General features: G+C 43.1%; 1 protein-coding gene across 1 annotated transcript in view; it reads left to right on the top strand.

Moving 5' to 3' along the window:
- Nucleotides 1-10,286: 10,286 nt before the first annotated feature.
- LOC124038417 (microcephalin-like) overlaps nucleotides 10,287-19,090 on the top strand; it is a 41,710-nt gene continuing 32,906 nt past the window's right edge. Inside the window, exons 1-10 of the mRNA XM_046354275.1 lie at nucleotides 10,287-10,333; nucleotides 10,568-10,652; nucleotides 10,914-11,025; nucleotides 11,099-11,230; nucleotides 11,354-11,437; nucleotides 11,541-11,966; nucleotides 13,302-13,423; nucleotides 17,751-17,788; nucleotides 17,945-18,107; nucleotides 18,307-18,384. Of these exons, the coding sequence (XP_046210231.1) occupies nucleotides 10,923-11,025; nucleotides 11,099-11,230; nucleotides 11,354-11,437; nucleotides 11,541-11,966; nucleotides 13,302-13,423; nucleotides 17,751-17,788; nucleotides 17,945-18,107; nucleotides 18,307-18,384 (1,146 nt within the window). The 5' untranslated portion in view covers nucleotides 10,287-10,333; nucleotides 10,568-10,652; nucleotides 10,914-10,922. The remainder of the gene's footprint in view (nucleotides 10,334-10,567; nucleotides 10,653-10,913; nucleotides 11,026-11,098; nucleotides 11,231-11,353; nucleotides 11,438-11,540; nucleotides 11,967-13,301; nucleotides 13,424-17,750; nucleotides 17,789-17,944; nucleotides 18,108-18,306; nucleotides 18,385-19,090) is intronic.

The following is a 19,090-nucleotide window of genomic DNA, read 5'->3' as shown; positions in this document are numbered from 1 at the left end:
GGCCTTGAAATACATTCACAGGTACACCTCCAATTGACTCAAATGATGTAAATTTGCCTATCAGAAGCTTCTGAAGCCATAACATTTGCTGGTATTTTCCAAGCTGTTTAAAGGCACAGTCAACTGGAATTGTGAAATAATCTGTCTGTAAACAATTGTTGGAAAAATTACTTGTGTCATGCACAGAGTAGATGTCCTAACCGACTTGCCAAAACTGTAGTGTGTTAACAAGGAATTTGTGGAGTGATTGAAAAACGAGTTTTAGTGACTCCAACCTAAGTGTATGTGAACTTCTGACTTCAACTGTAAGTATTAGAAGTAAACATATAAATCGTTTCATATTCCTTATATTAAGCAAACCAGACAGCACCATTTAATTGAATTTTTCTTTACGGGTAACCAGGGGCATACTCCAACACTCAGACATAATTTAATATGTGTTTAGTGCAGTCCTGGGCAAAGGCATACAGCCCCTGGCCTGATTCAATACGGCCTGCTGAATCATACTCGGATCACATAAATAATTTGGGATTAGTAAAATTTTGAAAAATGTATTTGTTATTCACATAAAAGGCCCAATGAATACTTGCCTTTGTGTAATGATTTAACTCCCACCGCTTGTGAACCATCTATTTTGAAGGCACGTATAAATAACTGCACGAGGACAGACAGTGACTGACCGGCTGACACATGCGTCACAGTTACAAATAATAGCTAGCTAGAAATTGTGCAAAAATGAGTTTTTCAAAGAAAAGGAAAGTAGACAGTGAATGTAGGGTGTTCCAGCAAGAGTGGGCATCGAAATATTTCTTACGAGGCATAACCCCAGACTTTCAAATTACAAAGGAGCTTGCTTCAGTGCGGTCAATGAAGAACACAACCACAGGGAAATATTAGTTGGAGGAGGTTAATAAGTGTGTGGCAAAGCTGGGACTGAGTTTTAAAAAGTTGTCCAGCGTGACCACTGATGGGTGCCCAAACTTGACAGGAAAAAATGTTGGCCTTTTGAAAAGGATACAAGATCAAGTTGCTGAGCTCAACCCAGATCAGAAAATTATTTCCTGCATTGGATTATTCATCAGGGGGTGCTCTGTAAATGTGTTGTGGATACAGTCACTAAAGTGGTGAACTTCATAAGAGCAAAATCTTTAAACCACATGCAGTTTGTCTCACTGTTGGAAGAGACCACGTCCGGTCCTGCAGATCTCCCCCTACCACACAAACATGAGATGGCTGAGTTTGGGGAAGGTGCTTAAAAGGGGGTGGGGCCTGATGTCGGTGCTTTCTGAGTTTTTGCATATGAAAGATAAAGAATGGTTGGCTGATTTTTTTATTTTTTATTATTATTTTTGTTTTTTCCTTCACTGTGGACATCATGGCCCTAATGAATGAACTGATTTCCAAACTACAAGGGAAGGGCCTTTTTGCATATCAGATGTACAGCCTTGTCAAAGCCTTCAAGGGAAAATTACTCCTCCTGTCCCACCATGTAGAAGCCAACAATCTCATTCACCTTCCGACACTACTAGTCGGTTCCCTATCAGATGACCAGCGGGAGAAGTATACATTGCTGTTGCGTGCTTTGGAACGGTGAGTTTTCTCATCATTTTGAGGATTTCAAAGTGTTGGAAAATGACATGCTGTTGGTTTCCTCTCCTTTCACCTTCAATGTGGATAACGCTTCCACTGACCTGCAACTTGAGCTTATCGATCTTCAGTCTGATGCAGTGCTTGGGGAACTATTCAAAACAATGTCACTGATGAAGTTCTATGTGTCTCTCGAACAAAACTTTCCAAAGATTAGGAGTCATGCTCAGAAGATGTTTGTACTGTTTGAGTCAATCTATGCATGTGAATAGACATGTTCAGTGACGAAATACACTGCTCAAAAAAATAAAGGGTACACTAAAATAACACATCCTAGATCTGAATGAATGAAATATTCTTATTAAATACTTTTTTTCTTTACATAGTTGAATGTGCTGACAACAATCACACAAATGATCAATGGAAATCAAATTTATCCAACTTTGATGTAATGTCCTTAAAACAAGTCAAAATGAGGCTCAGTAGTGTATGTTGCCTTCACGTATGACCTCCCTACAACGCCTGGGCATGCTCCTGATAAGGTGGCGGATGGTCTCCTGAGGGATCTCCTCCCAGACCTGGACTAAAGCATCCGGCAACTCCTGGACAGTCTGTGGTGCAACGTGGCATTGGTGGATGGAGCGAGACATGACGTCCCAGATGTGCTCAATTGGATTCAGGTCTGGGAAACGGGCGGGCCAGTCCATAGCATCAATGCCTTCCTCTTGCAGGAACTGCTGACACTCCAGCCACTCTTGCATTAGGAGGAACCCAGGGCCAACCGCACCAGCATATGGTCTCACAAGGGGTCTGAGGATCCTTCTGTAGCTCAGTTGGTAGAGCATGGCGCTTGTAACGCCAGGGTAGTGGGTTCGATCCCCGGGACCACCCATTCGTAGAATGTATGCACACATGACTGTAAGTCGCTTTGGATAAAAGCGTCTGCTAAATGGCATATATTAGGATCTCATATTCGGTACATTACATTTAAGTCATTTAGCAGACGCTCTTATCCAGAGCGACTTACAAATTGGTGCATTCACCTTATGACATCCAGTGGAACAGTCACTTTACAATAGTGCATCTAAATCTTAAAGGGGGGGGGGTGAGAGGGATTACTTATCCTATCCTAGGTATTCCTTAAAGAGGTGGGGTACCTAATGGCAGCCAGGCTACCTCTGGCGAGCACATGGAGGGCTGTGCGGCCCCCCCACACCATTTTTTACAATCTTTGTTTAACTAGGCAAGTCGGTTAAGAACAAATTCTTATTTTCAATGATGTCCTAGGAACTGCCTGTTCAGGGGCAGAACGACAGATTTGTACCTTGTCAGCTCAGGGATTTGAACTTGCAACCTTCCGGTTACTAGTCCAACGCTCTAACCACTAGGCTACTCTGCCACCATGACTGATCCACCGCCAAACCGGTCATGCTGGATGTTGCAGGCAGCAGAACGTTCTCCACGGCGTCTCCAGACTCTGTCATGTCTGTCACGTGCTCAGTGTGAACCTGCTTTCATCTGTGAAGAGCACAGGGTGCAAGTGGCGAATTTGCCAATCTTGGTGTTCTCTGGCAAATGCCAAACGTCCTGCACGGTGTTGGGCTGTAAGCACAAACTCCACCTGTGGACGTCGGGCCCTCATACCACCCTCATGGAGTCTGTTTCTGACCGTTTGAGCAGACACATGCATATTTATGGCCTGCTGGGGGTCATTTTGCAGGGTTCTGGCAGTGCTCCTCCTGCTCCTCCTTGCACAAAGGCGGAGGTAGCGGTCCTGCTGCTGGGTTGTTGCCCTCCTACGGCCTCCTCCACGTCTCCTGATGTACTGGCCTGTCTCCTGGTAGTGCCTCCATGCTCTAGACACTACGCTGACAGACACAGCATCCTGGATGAGCTGCACTACCTGAGCCACTTGTAGACTCCGTCTCATGCTACCACTTGAGTGAAAGCACCACCAGCATTCAAAAGTGACCAAAACATCAGCCAGGAAGCATATGAACCGGCGCCGCTAGAGATGGCTGCCTCGCTTCGCGTTCCTAGGAAACTATGCAGTTTTTTTTTTTTACGTGTTATTTCTTACATTAGTACCCCAGGTCATCCTAGGTTTCATTACATACAGTCGTGAAGAACTACTGAATATAAGATCAGCGTCAACTCACCATCAGTACGACCAAGAATATGATTTTCGCGACGCGGATCCTGTGTTCTGCCTTTCAAACAGGACAACGGAATGGATCCCATGCGGCGACCCAAAACGACTCCGAAAAAGAGGGAAACGAGGCGGTCTTCTGGTCAGACTCCGGAGACGGGCACATCGTGCACCACTCCCTAGCATTCTTCTCGCCAATGTCCAGTCTCTTGACAACAAGGTTGATGAAATCCGAGCAAGGGTAGCATTCCAGAGGGACATCAGAGACTGTAACGTTCATTGCTTCACGGAAACATGGCTCACTGGAGAGACTCTATCGGAGGCGTTGCAGCCAGCAGGTTTCTCCATGCATCGCGCCGACAGAAACAAACATCTTTCTGGTAAGAAGAGGGGCGGGGGCGTATGCCTTATGGCTAACTAGACATGGTGTGATGAAAGAAACCTACAGGAACTCAAATCATTCTGTTCACCTGATTTTAGAATTCCTCACAATCAAATGTCGACCACATTATCTACCAAGAGAATTCTCTTCGATTATAATCACAGCCGTATATATCCCCCCCAAGCAGACACATCGATGGCTCTGAACGAACTTTATGTAACTCTTTGCAAACTGGAAACCATTTATCCGGAGGCTGCATTCATTGTAGCTGGAGATTTTAAGAAGGCCTTATCTGAAAGCAAGACTCCCTACATTTTATCAGCATATCGATTGCGCAACCAGGGGTGGAAAAACCTTGGATCATTGTTACTCTAACTTCCGCGACGCATATAAGGCCCTGCCCCGCCCTCCTTTTGGAAAAGCTGACCACGACTCCATTTTGTTGATCCCTGCCTACAGACAGAAACTAAAAAAGAAGCTCCCACGCTGAGGTCTGTCCAACGCTGGTCCAACCAAGCTGACTCCACACTCCAAGACTGCTTCCATCACGTGGACTGGGATATGTTTCTTATTGCGTCAGATAACATTGACGAATACGCTGATTCGGTGTGCGAGTTCATTAGAACGTGCGTTGAAGATGTCGTTCCCATAGCAACGATTAAAACATTCCCTGACCAGAAACTGTGGATTGATGGCAGCATTCGCGTGAAACTGAAAGCGCGAACCACTGCTTTTAATCAGGGCAAGGTGACTGGTAACATGACCGAATACAAACAATGCAGCTATTCCCTCCGCAAGGCTATCAAACAAGCTACGCGTCAGTACAGAGACAAAGTAGAATCTCAATTCAACGGCTCAGACACGAGGCATGTGTACAGTCAATCACGGACTACAAGAAAACCAGCCCAGTCACGGACCAGGATGTCTTGCTCCCAGACAGACTAAATAACTTTTTTGCCCGCTTTGAGGACAATACAGTGCCACTGACACGGCCTGCAACGGAAACATGCGGACTCTCCTTCACTGCAGCCGAGGTGAGTAAGACATTTAAACGTGTTAACCCTCGCAAGGCTGCAGGCCCAGACGGCATCCCCAGCCGCGCCCTCAGAGCATGCGCAGACCAGCTGGCCGGTGTGTTTACGGACATATTCAATCAATCCCTATACCAGTCTGCTGTTCCCACATGCTTCAAGAGGGCCACTATTGTTCCTGTTCCCAAGAAAGCTAAGGTAACTGTGCTAAACGACTACCGCCCGTAGCACTCACTTCCGTCATCATGAAGTGCTTTGAGAGACTAGTCACGGACCATATCACCTCCACCCTACCTGACACCCTAGACCCACTCCAATTTGCTTACCGCCCAAATAGGTCCACAGACGATGCAATCTCAACCACACTGCACACTGCCCTAACCCATCTGGACAAGAGGAATACCTATGTGAGAATGCTGTTCATCGACTACAGCTCGGCATTCAACACCATAGTACCCTCCAAGCTGTGAGGGGAACGGCACCTCAGTACCTCCAGGCTCTGATCAGGCCCTACACCCAAACAAGGGCACTGCGTTCATCCACCTCTGGCCTGCTCGCCTCCCTACCACTGAGGAAGTACAGCTCCCGCTCAGCCCAGTCAAAACTGTTCGCTGCCCTGGCCCCCCAATGGTGGAACAAACTCCCTCACGACGCCAGGACAGCGGAGTCAATCACCACCTTCCGGAGACACCTGAAACCCCACCTCTTTAAGGAATACCTAGGATAGGATAAGTAATCCCTCTCACCCCCCCCCCCCCTAAGTTTTAGATGCACTATTGTTAAGTGACTGTCCCACTGGATGTCATAAGGTGAATGCACCAATTTGTAAGTCGCTCTGGATAAGAGCGTCTGCTAAATGACGTAAATGTAAATGTATCAAGCTCGAGACCCTGGGTCTCGACACCGCCCTGTGCAACTGGGTACTGGACTTCCTGACGGGCCGCCCCCCAGGTGGTGAGGGTAGGCACCAACATCTCAACCCCGCTGATCCTCAACACTGGGGCCCCACAACGGTGCGTTCTGAGCCCTCTCCTGTACTCCCTGTTCACCCACGACTGCGTGGCCACGCACGCCTCCAACTCAATCATCAAGTTTGCGGACGACACAACAGTGGTAGGCTTGATTACCAACAACGACGAGACGGCCTACAGGGGGGAGGTGAGGGCCCTCGGAGTGTGGTGTCAGGAAAATAACCTCACACTCAACGTCAACAAAACTAAGGAGATGATTGTGGACTTCAGGAAACAGCAGAGGGAACACCCCCCTATCCACATCGATGGAACAGTAGTGGAGAGGGTAGCAAGTTTTAAGTTCCTCGACATACACATCACAGACAAACTGAATTGGTCTACTCACACAGACAGCATCGTGAAGAAGGCGCAGCAGCGCCTCTTCAACCTCAGGAGGCTGAAGAAATTCGGCTTGACACCAAAAGCACTCACAAACTTCTACAGATGCACAATCGAGAGCATCCTGGCGGGCTGTATCACCGCCTGGTACGGGAACTGCTCCGCCCACAACCGTAAGGCTCTCCAGAGGGTAGTGAGGTCTGCACAACGCATCACCGGGGGCAAACTACCTGCCCTCCAGGACACCTATACCACCCAATGTCACAGGAAGGCCATAAAGATCATCAAGGACAACAACCACCCGAGCCACTGCCTGTTCACCCAGCTATCATCCAGAAGGCGAGGTCAGTACAGGTGCATCAAAGCTGGGACCGAGAGACTGAAAAACAGCTTCTATCTCAAGGCCATCAGACTGTTAAACAGCCACCACTAACATTGAGTGTCTGCTGCCAACACACTGACACTGACACTGACTCAACTCCAGCCACTTTAATAATGGGAATTGATGGGAAATGATGTAAAATATATCACTAGCCACTTTAAAAAATGCTACCTTATATAATGTTACATACCCTACATTTATTCATCTCATATGCATATGTATATACTGTACTCTATCATCCACTGCATCCTTATGTAATACATGTATCACTAACCACTAACTATGCCACTTTGTTTACATACTCATCTCATATGGTATCGAGTACAGTATATACATCTACTGTATCTTGCCTATGCTGCTCTGTACCATCACTCATTCATATATCTTTATGTACATATTCTTTATCCCCTTACACTGTGTATAAGACAGTAGTTTTGGAATTGTTAGTTAGATTACTTGTTGGTTATTACTGCATTGTCGGAACTAGAAGCACAAGCATTTCGTTACACTCGCATTAACATCTGCTAACCATGTGTATGTGACAAATAAAATTTGATTTGATAGGAACTGAGAAGTGGTCTGTGGTCATCACCTGCAGAACCACTCCTTTATTGGGGGTGTCTTGCTAATTGCATATAATTTCCACCTGTTGTCTATTCCATTTGCACAACAGCATGTGAAATGTATTGTCAATCAGTGTTGCTTCCTAAGTGGACAGTTTGATTTCACAGAAGTGTGATTGACTTGGAATTACATTGTGTTGTTTAAGTGTTCCCTTTATTTTTTTGAGCAGTGTATAACAAGTCAAGGCACAGATCATCTCTTACGGATTCTCACCTCAGCTATCCTGCGCATAACGACGTCAGAAACTACTGACTCTACTGCTCTAGTCAATGCCCATCAGAGATGTCACTGATTGAGTAGTTTAAATGTAATGTTGAGCTCTTGTTTTTGTGCATACCCATTAACAAGAGTTCTGTCTGTTTACTTTTCCCTCCATGTAGTTCATTGCATGTTTAATAATGAAAATACCTAACAAAAGGAGAACATGGATGTGGGTTATTTCTGCACCTTCCCAATTACACCATAGATCTGTGTATAATCACGAGATGATCATGCCTGCGCGCTAACAATGAGTCGTTTCCACACTACGTCAGATTTAGTCTTTTACAATTATGACATGTCACACTGTGCAATGTTACCAAATCATGATCTTGATATCAACCTGTACGATTTGCTTCAGTTTTGTCGTCATAACCTCGCATGCCAATCACAGAATATGTCAGCCGACGTAAGCTATGTCAACTGCAGCGGTGTATGTTCCATCAAAGCAGTGCAAGCCTCACTCTATGCATATCCGCGAGTGAAGTGAGTTTGAAAATGCTGGAAGTATGCGTCTTAGAAATAGTTTTCAGAAGTTTGCATACTTCATATGCCTGAACTCAGAAAGAAATGGTCACTGTGGAAGAACATTTATTTTGATTTGCCGATTTTGTGACTTTACAAAATCCCGTTAGGTAGCCTAATTTTAAGATGTCATGTAGTAGGCTGAACAAGATAATTAGGGCCGTGTTCCTATTGGTCAGTCACCGGGATCTGCTCATAACACCAACCACACTAGGGCATACACGATAAAGGCTTGACATTTCTGATGTTGCCAGAACTTTGTCGGAGCCTACGACCACACGTGTAGCTGTACTTAATCGGCAGACCTAGACCCTGTCACACTGAACAAGCCAAGTCATCCGACAACCATTTACTACCTAAGAGTTTGGGATGGCAAAATCGTGGCATAAGACCGCCAAAATCATAGCCGGCGGGCCTTAAGCGGTGCTTATAGCTGAGAACCTTTGGGATAAAACAGCATGTCTTGTTAATGCCTTAGATTCTGGAGAGCAAGCTAGCTAGCTAGCTAGCTATCTATGAGTTTCAGTTTGCATGTAGGTGTAGCCTTAACATTTACATGTCATCAGATGGTTTGTTGCTTGCCAGAAGCACGTCCTCCGCAGCATTTTACACTTTCCTTCCCTAAATTTAACTTGGTTACTTATTTTTCTCTGATTGTACACTGAAGTTCAGTGAGGATCTCTGAATGATCGATAAATGATTGAAATGGAAGGAGTATCAGACCACTGCAAATCTAAGAACAAGGAACAAGACCTGGCCTGATTTGGATACCCCAAGCTCTCCCAAAACTTTCAGCTCAAATCTACAAGGAAAACTTTCAGAAGACTGATCAGAGATGCAGCCAAGAGGCCCATGATCACTCTGGATGAACTGCAGAGATCTACAGCTGAGGTGGGAGACTCTGTCCATAGGACATCAATCAGTCGTATATTGCACAAATCTGGGCTTTATGGAAGAGTGGCAAGAAGAAAGCCATTTCTTAAAGATATCCATAAAAAGTGTCGTTTAAAGTTTGCCACAAGCCACCTGGGAGACACACCAAACATGTGGAAGAAGGTGCTCTGGTCAGATGAAACCAAAATTGAACTTTTTGGCAACAATGCAAAATGTTATGTTTGGGGTAAAAGCAACACCCTGAACACACCATCCCCACTGTCAAACATGGTGGTGACAGCATCATGGTTTGGGCCTGCTTTTTTTCTTCAGCAGGGACAGGGAAGATGGTCAAAATTGATGGGAAGATGGATGGAGCCAAATACAGGATCATTCTGGAAGAAAACCTGATGGAGTCAGCAAAAGACCTGAGACTGGGACGTAATTTTTTTTCTTCCAACAAGACAATGATCCAAAACATAAAGCAAAATCTACAATGGAATGGTTCAAAAATAAACATATCCAGGTGTTAGAATGGCCAAGTCAAAGTCCAGACCTGAATCCAATCGATAATCTGTGGAAAGAACTAAAAACTGCTGTTCACAAATGCTCTCCATCCAACCTCACTGAGCTCGAGCTGTTTTGCAAGGAGGAATGGGAAAAAATTTCAGTCTCTCGATGTGCAAAACTGATACACATACCCCAAGCGACTTACAGCTGTAATCGCAGCAAAAGTTGGCACTACAAAGTATTAACTTAAGGGGGCTGAATAATTTTGCACGCCCAATTTCTCAGTTTTTGATTTGTTAAAAAAGTTTGAAATATCCAATAAATGTCGTTCCACTTCATGATTGTGTCCCACTTGTTGTTGATTCTTCACAAAAAATACAGTTTTATATCTTTGTTTGAAGCCTGAAATGTGGCAAAAGGTCGCAAAGTTCAAGGGGGCTGAATACTTTCGCAAGGCACTGTAGCTACACTGCTAACTAACTACACAGAAGTTTGTTTTTACTATGTGCCGTTTCACATTGTGATTTTCCCTGTATAATTCCAGGTGTCAAAAACCTTCAATAAACAAGTCACCCACGTAGTCTTTAAAAATGGCCATCAAGCCACCTGGAATAAAGCCAAGAAGACTGGTGTGAAACTTGTGTCTGTCCTTTGGGTGGCCAGGTAAACCTCAAGCTTAATTTCTGTGTATATTCTTTATTTTCTTTAAAGTGCATGATCACAGCAATGGCAACAATGTATCTTCAATATACTTTGGTCTGGTGATGACAAGTTAGTGATATGGCCATTTTGTTTTTGCAATTATTACACCAGCCACAAGGTGTCACTGACTGACAAATAAAATAGTTGGGTTCTCTGTTATCCTATCACTCATGATGTTTTTGTTTATTAATGCAGATGTAAAGATGATGGTGAACATGTTAATGAAGAGTTGTGTCCGGCATTAAATGATGAAGTTAATCCAGCACTCAAGAAAAGGGTGGTAAGCAAATGTACAATTCTTTGTTTGGTTAAAATAATTACTGTACATAACTTTTCTTTGATCACTGTCTACTTGGCTGTCTGGAGTTAAACTATATTTATTTTATTTCTTAAAAATTGTAATGGTCGAGCAAGGACTTTTTGCCAAAGAACATGAATAATTTGTCTATTGGTTTAATACGTGTATTTATTGAAAGGGTCTTTAAAAGTTTTTTTATGAGATTAATCCAAATACAAAATAATATTATTTTCTTTCATACAGCATCGTTGTATGCAGCCAAGAGACACCCCTCAGAGGACCCCTGAGAATGACAGGCGCTTGAAAAAAAAACTGGATAAGATGATCAAAGACCTAGTGCCAAAATCACCTCTTAGTAAGAAATCTCTCCTCATGGCTGTCATTTTGTGCGTGGATGTGGTTTCATATTGAAATTTATTTCTGTATAGTTACAGATGTGTCCCCTTACATTATCGATGAAGAGAACGGAATAGTTTACAGTCCTTCTATGAAAAGGTCTGAGTCCATGGCACAGCGCCTGAAAGAAATGAGAGAAAAAAGGGAAAACCTCTCCCCGACAGGTATGTGTTACGTCTATGGCCAATTGTTTGAATTTTATAGTATGTTTAGCACCTACAAAACATGGGCCAGAGTCTGTGAAAGACATGAGATATGTGGCAACTCTAGTTAATGATTTCTCTCAGCTTCACAGATAAAATCTAGGTTATCACCTGAGCTCAAGCCTCCTCTTGGGAATACACCATCCCGCTCTTTTTTGCAACAACTGTGTAAGTACTTGGACATAAGATACATTGACGCTGTCATTTATATAATGCTATAAGTTTCAGTGTATTTTCTTATTCTCATAATGGCATATCTTTCCCTATGCAGATGAAGAACCGGATGAGGATTTTAATGTATCTGTTGGCTCAAATAAGACAGATGGAGAGGAGCAACATTTTGACACCATTGAAATACAGCACAAGAAAGACTTTCAGAAACCTTCGATGTCACCTTGCAGTGTTGTGCCAAGACAAAAGACAAGTCCGTTACCCAATTCACCGGCTAAAGAAAAAGCAAATAAACAAGACAAAAATCCTAAAAGGACCTCAATCAAAAGTGATGGCATCAAGAAACACAGGTCTTTAGAGAGTCCATGCCTGGATGACTTCCCGGAGGGTAGCAAGAGTGTGCAATCAGTGTTTACGTTTGACAGTTTTGTAGTGGGAAAGAATAGACGATCAACCAGCAGAAGTAACATGTCAAAAGTCACACCACCTGTTAGGAAAAGCAGAACACCACCGTCTCTTCCAGAAAGTAAGCCAACTGTTAATCTGGACATTTCTAGTCGCCATTCTTCTACAATTTTACCAGACAACCCCAATGTGCCTAATCAAACGTCCGTAAAGATGACCACACTGAAATCAAAAGTGAGCCAACGGAGAAAATCCTTGCTTCCTGCTTTGGCAAGATCTTGCACTGTCTCAAATTACTCTCATGCCTCCTGTGCATATGATGATGATGATGATGGCGTATTTGAGGACTTCTTCTCTACAGCTAACAACCCGCGGAGACAACAAAGTCTTCGTTTGCCCCGCTTGCCCTCAGAGTCAAATGTTCTTGTTCCCTTTGAACTGGAGCCTCAGCCTAGCCCTGGGAAGCGGAAGAGGGGCAACAGTGAAACCACAGGGTCTGACTCGGCCAGTGCCAAAAAGAGTAAACGTGGGGTGCCAAGTGTAAAAGAGTCCAGCAGTGTAAGCAGCATGTTGTCTCAACACGAGCACCCACACCAGGATACAAAAGGACTTGCATCCTCAGAGGACAATAATACAAAACAAACGGTGACTAAAAGAAGTGCACAAAGCACATTGCCATTCTCCAGAGTGCCTAAATACTCCACCAATGAACTGACTTGTGCCCCTGAGAAGCAGATCGCGTCAACAGATCCCACACAACTTTCAAAACCAAATTTGACAGCGGCCAAAAAATCACTATATAAGCACAAGGACAATAAAGGGAAAAGTAGCCCACGTTTGGAAAGTATGTGAATTCTAAAACCTAAATATTACAAGATGTTACCATGTCATCAATATAATCAATGCAATAGCATATAAGAGTGTTTTACTAATTAATATAACTGATCAACATAAAACACCTTAGACTCTCCAGTAGTAATAATGTGCTGTGAAATTGGTACTGTGGTCATTCATGGTTTCATTATCTATCCACATGAATGTTTACAATCTTTTCTCTGCAAGTGTCCCAAACTGGGGTTTTATCACAGCAACGGCACTTATTAGCCACATCAGAATTATTACCGTGATCAGTATTTTGTGAAGCAAAAGCTGAAAATATGTACTTTCATATTGGAAAATGTTTAGCCATGTAAGTTAATCATAGTGTGAATTTTTAAGTTTTAGTATAGCTGTGTCATTCCAGCACAATTGGAAAATTGATTAAATTAACTATTTTAATACTGATGTGACGGTACATTTTCTAATAAACAGATGTTAACCTTTCATTCCAGAATAACCTTACTGACAATATCTGTTCGCATGATAGCTGTAAACACACAAACACAAGTGAATCAGCATTCAGCAGGAAGAAAATGCACCTGTGTGTGTTGTTTTGTAACGTTTTCAACGTTTTCAGTTGTAGGCAGAGGAACTGCATATGCTGCAACAGCTGGTGTCACGGACACAATTTCTGACAATTTAAGCAAACAGAAAGGACAAGTCGATGTGGTGGAGAAGAGCATGGACAAAAACACAAAGGTAACCATTTAAGTTGCTGTTGTGGTGTTTGCTGTAATTGTTATAGCCCAGCATTTAAACAGACTATAAACATACAACAGCATTTTCAACAAAATGTTTTCTTAGATATTGATTAACCTGACAGTTTGTGAATTAAATATGAAACCTAAACTTTAAACTTGTCCTCTATCTCTTGGTAAAACCAAGCTGTGAAGGAACCGGCATCTTTTTGCCTTTGTGTTCCATTCCTTTTGAATACAGCTACTCAGAAAGTGCAGTACACGCATGAGTATTCATGGGTAGTCTTTGAAGCTGCTGCCACGGGGGCTCGGTCTGTGTAGTCTTCAGGGGTTCCTGTGTGTTACCTCCATGTTGGTAGCACAACATCCTTGTCTGTGAAGATGCACCTGGCTCAGTCTTTGTGTTCTCTCAACCTGAACAAAACTTCAGCTTTTAACACTATGGTGAAAATGTCTTTCATCTTCCCTAGGAACCTTGTTTGAATTCCCATGTGAACTGTATCACAGAATGCATAATATTCTTTCATCATTAAATGATCGAGATTAAATATTAGTTTAAATTAATTGTGATTTGACTATAACACTCATGTTACTTCTACCCCCAAATTAGTTTATTTTTAATTCCAGAAAATGGTTTACTTAGCAGGGTCTCGAAAACTGGCCACCTGTTTTACATCTGTGAAAGATGGTATTGGTTCTCTGTGCTAGGTTGCAGGTGCAACCTTCACAGAACAGCCCACGTAAGAAGAGCACTCATTATGAGGTTATGGAGTGCTTTGTTTGGATTAGACTCCATCCCCCTCAGCATCTGGACAAAGGTAGTCTTACCAAAAGTTGAAAGTAATGTGGAAGTGCAACAGCCATCACAGAAACCGCTTTTAGTCTCTTTGTTCTTTAGACAGTATCAAACATACCAAATTTAGACAATCTATGGTTTTGTAAAATAGTTTAGAGACATTACAGAATAGTGATTTTAATACTCACTAAAAGCAATTGTAAAATAACTCATATTTGGTGAAAAGTTGTTTGGGTTGATGAAGCATGGCATCTGATGTGTACTTTGTACCCTTAGCAGCTAGGGGAGTTGTCCTGTATGTGTATCATTCAGCATGTGTATGATGCCCTAAAGTAGAAATGAGTTAATTTTACCTGAGTACTTGGCTCTATACAATGGCATTGTGTATGTGTCCTTAAAGAACTTCAGGAAATATGTCATAACCACGTTATTCATAGCATGCAGCCTAACCATGTGATTGAAATGTTTCAATGCACTGCCTTTGCAAATTAACTCACTGTTGAGTTGTGACAAGTTGTTATCAGATTTTTGTACTCTCAAAGGTGATTTTTCAGTTATAATTGGCCATCCCAGACCCACAGATGGATTAGGACAAGGGCCTATGGAAGTTGACCTCTTTCACTGTATGAATAGGGCCTGAGTCATTTCAGTTTGCATAGACCGACCATCAAGGGGACCTTGTCATACCCAAAAGAATTTCCTTCATTTGTGTGAGGCACATTGAAATGGAGCCTGGTGCAACAGTTCACCAACTCTTTGTCTCATGTTTATTTAGTGTGGACCCATTCTTCAACTGCTGCAAGAACATGTCAATTGCATAAGTAAAGCCAAAAATTCCCCTTGAGGAACCATTAAAACATAGCTGCTGAAATTCCTTGTAGTTTGTTTCTTGTTGAATAAGTGAAAAGTGAATAGAACTGCTAGTGCTTTAGGGTTGTCCCCTCTAACAAAGTCCTCGTGCTACTGAAAGCATTGTTTTCCCCCCGATTAATACCTTTCTTTGGTATTAGCAGCAGCTGCGTTATTTTCCATGTCACTTAATCAGCATCATCACATTGGTGATGGTTTATGTCCACCTTAAAGATTAGTAACTTATTTCAGCACTGAGCTAAGGACAATCCTTTGTGATTAATGACACAAACCATGCCATGCTTGGTTGAATACGAATCCCTTTATGTGCATTCATATAGGGATTTTGGGTGTGTTATGAACTCAGCACAAAAATACACGTTCCTTTTTCAGGACCCTGTCTTTCAAAGATAATTCATAAAAATCTAAATAACTTCACAGATCTTCATTGTAAAGGGATTAAACACTGTTTCCTATGCTTGTTCAATGAACCATAAACAATTAATGAACATGCATTCGTGGAATGGTCATTAAGACACTAACAGCTTACAACGGTAGGCAATTAAGGTCATAGTTATGAAAACTTAGAACACTAAAGAGGCCTTTCTACTGACTATGAACACCAAAAGAAAGATGCCCAGGGTCCCTGCTCATCTATGTGAATGTGCCTTAGGCATGCTGCAAGGAGGCATGAGGACTGTAGATGTGGCCAGGGCAATAAATTGCAATGTCTGTACTGTGATACACCTAAGACAGCGCTACAGGGAGACAGGACGGACAGCTGATCATCCTCAGTGGCAGACCACGTGTAACAACACCTGCACAGGATCGGTACATCTGAACATCACCCATGCTGGACAGGTTCAGAATGGCAACAACAACTGTCCGAGTTATACGCACAACCCCTCCATCAGTCCTCCTACTGTCCGCAATCGGCTGAGAGGCTGGACTGAGGGCTTGTAGGCCTGTTGTAAAGCAGGTCCTCACCAGACATCACCGGCAACAACATCACCTATGGGCACAAACCCACCATCGCTGGACCAGACGGGACTGGCAAAAAGTGCTCTTCACTGACGAGTCGCAGTTTTGTCTCACCAGGGGTGATGGTCGGATTCGCTTTTATTGTGGAAGGAATGAGCGTTACACCGAGGCCTGTACTCTGGAGCGGGATTGATTTGGAGGTGGAGGGTCCATCATGTGGTACCCTTCCTGCAGGCTCATCCTGACATGACCCTCCAACATGACAATGCCACCAGCCATACTGTTAGTTCTGTGTGTGATTTCCTGTAAGACAGGAATGTCAGTGTTCTGCCATGGCCAGCGAAGAGCCCGGATCTCAATCCCATTGAGCACATCTGGGACCTGTTGGATCGGAGGATAAGGGCAAGGGCCATTCTCCCCAGAAATGTCCGGGAACTTGCAGGTGCCATGGTGCAAGAGTGGGGTAACATCTCACAGCAAGAACTGGCAAATCTGGTGCAGTCCATGAGATGGAGATGCACTGCAGTACTTAATGCTGCTGGTGGCCACACCAGATACTGACTGTTACTTTTGATTTTGACCCCCCCCCCCTTGTTCAGGGACACATTCAATTTCTGTTAGTCACATGTCTGTGGAACTTGTTCAGTTTGTCTGTAGTTGAATCTTGTTATATCCATACAAATATTTACACATGTTATGTTCGCTGAAAATAGATGCAGTTGACAGTGAGAGGACTCTCTTTTTTTGCTGAGTTTATTGGGTATGGTTGATCAAAAAGGTTATTTTGGCACGGAGGCTCTAGGTGTTCTTGTTGAAAACCTTCAAATGAAAAGCAAGGACTTCTCTATAATGGGTTTGGGCAAGGTGAATTATTTAGTATTTCTAACTAAGTTATTTATTTGAGTCATGACAGCCCTCGGATAAAATGTCAAGCCTCAGCTCCGTCAATATACTGTGTTAGCTTCTTCTCATCCTAATGCCTGTTTTAAACTACCTTGGCCCCTGCCGTATGCTGCCAGTTTCCAACCCCCGCATTGCTAATATGCAACAAGCAACCTTTTTATTAGTGATCACACTTGGCCACATATTGATGTCACGGACACCCTGTTATGCCTGTAAAGCAGTCATATATGGGGCTGTGTACTGGTGGGTTGTTTTGGCTGCCCTCTACTCAGGAGGCCTTCACCCCAGACTTCCTGCTCGGGGACTGGAGAGCGGTTCCTGACAGGAAAGAGCCTGGTCGCCCTGTCAGTCTCTCTTAACTGGCGCTCAGGTGTTCAGTGCTGATGGCCTGCTGTGTGGGGGACCACGGCACTGCATCAGTACATGATATGGATGGGACAGAACCACACTAACCTACAATTATATTTCAATACCGGTGCTCTCCAGCCTGTTTATCACTGTTCATGGCCTTGGGTTTCATTTCCTTTTCACACATCAAATATGCAGATATCTGGCATGTGGTGTTTTTTGTGTGAAAATGAGCGAGATACTGTTTACCTATCCAGAGCTGTAACACTGTGTTGCCCCTCAATATCAACCTTGGAAAGCAATAAGGAAACTATTGAAAACTGAAAGCCTTTATCAATGCTATTATCCCATGGTCATTTTTAGGTGTGTACTTTGTATTGAACCTCACTCCATGCTAATGTACTCTCAAGTGCATATAATTGGTTTACATTTGGTTGATTTTTCATTTCAGACTCTAAGGACGTTAGTTATGACAAGCATGCCCACCGAGTAAGTATATCCAGTTTTAGGACACATCCACCTTTTTGGACAGAGTAACATTTGATAGTGTCTTGTTGAATCCAATGCTTTGCCTTCTCAACCTACTAAACTAGGTATTTAGAAATCTCATTTCAGGTTTTCCTCTTTTCTCCTCTGGTTCTTCAGAAAGCAGCACACAGTGACCCAGGTGGTCAGAGCTCTGGGTGGGTTCTCAGTGGTGGCCCAGGTGTGTGAGAGCACTACCCACGTGGTGTCAGGGGGCCACCGGCGGACCCTCAACATTCTCCTGGGCATTGCCCGTGGCTGTTGGATTCTCTCTTTTGAGTGGGTATGTATGTTATTTGTGTGGGTCTTCGGCAACGTGAATTAGCTAATTTTAGATGGTTTGAGTGTTAGTTGAAGAACACAACACTGTTTAGCACACGTTGTACAGTAGATTGTACATTACACATGATTTTGCCATCCATAAACTCCACAGCTCAAAAATTCTGGCCAATGGTAAACTCTAGTAATTTTCCCCTCAACAGATTTTGTGGTGTTTGGAGCAAAGACAATGGATTCCAGAAGAACCATATGAACTTTCAGATCAGTTTCCAGCAGCATCTGTAAGTAACTGAAGATTCTGCTAATATTGTATACCATTCAAATCTAAATGCATAGCCCTTGGGGTCAAATTGGTTAAATATATGCTTTTATAATGAAATAGCCTGGTCAGTTTACCATCTTTTTGACTATCATAGACCTGGAATTCCAAACAGAAGGAAGTGGGTTGGAAACCTGCTAATTTTATTGCCATTCATTAATTTAAGGCGGTTGTTTTTTACTCCGGCATCCTGTGTCAGATGTGGATGTTGCCTCTTCCTGTCCTCCTCCATTCATGAATCTTTGTCCTGCATCTGTGAAGGGGAAGGGGTGTTTTGGTATAGAATATGTCTCATCACATTTCCTCTTGAAATCACACACAGTTCTGTTGTGGTGGCCATAACAATCCACACATTCCCTAAAGGCTTTTTTGATGGGGTCCAATCAGCATTTTTACCTGACACATACTCCATCTGTGCTAATTCCTCTGTCTTGTGGATTGTGTTGAGGTAAATAGCTTCCTGGCAGTTCCTGAAAAATGTCTGATATTTGCAGAAAATCTAACTGAATTGAAAGTTAAAGGCATTTTTAAAGCAGAGGCATATGACACATCAGACATTAAAACAAGTATTTTATGTTTTATGTTAAAGCAGAATGAAAACATAAGAACTGTAGGTTGTAGTTTCAACATGATTGGAATTAAGTTCTAAAGTCTATTTGTTTGCATTC

Source organism: Oncorhynchus gorbuscha, linkage group LG06 (genome assembly GCF_021184085.1).
Source record: "Oncorhynchus gorbuscha isolate QuinsamMale2020 ecotype Even-year linkage group LG06, OgorEven_v1.0, whole genome shotgun sequence".
NCBI classification, from domain to species: Eukaryota; Metazoa; Chordata; class Actinopteri; order Salmoniformes; family Salmonidae; genus Oncorhynchus; species Oncorhynchus gorbuscha.
Note: the sequence above shows the minus strand (reverse complement) of the source record. Positions and strands in the feature narration are given on the sequence as shown.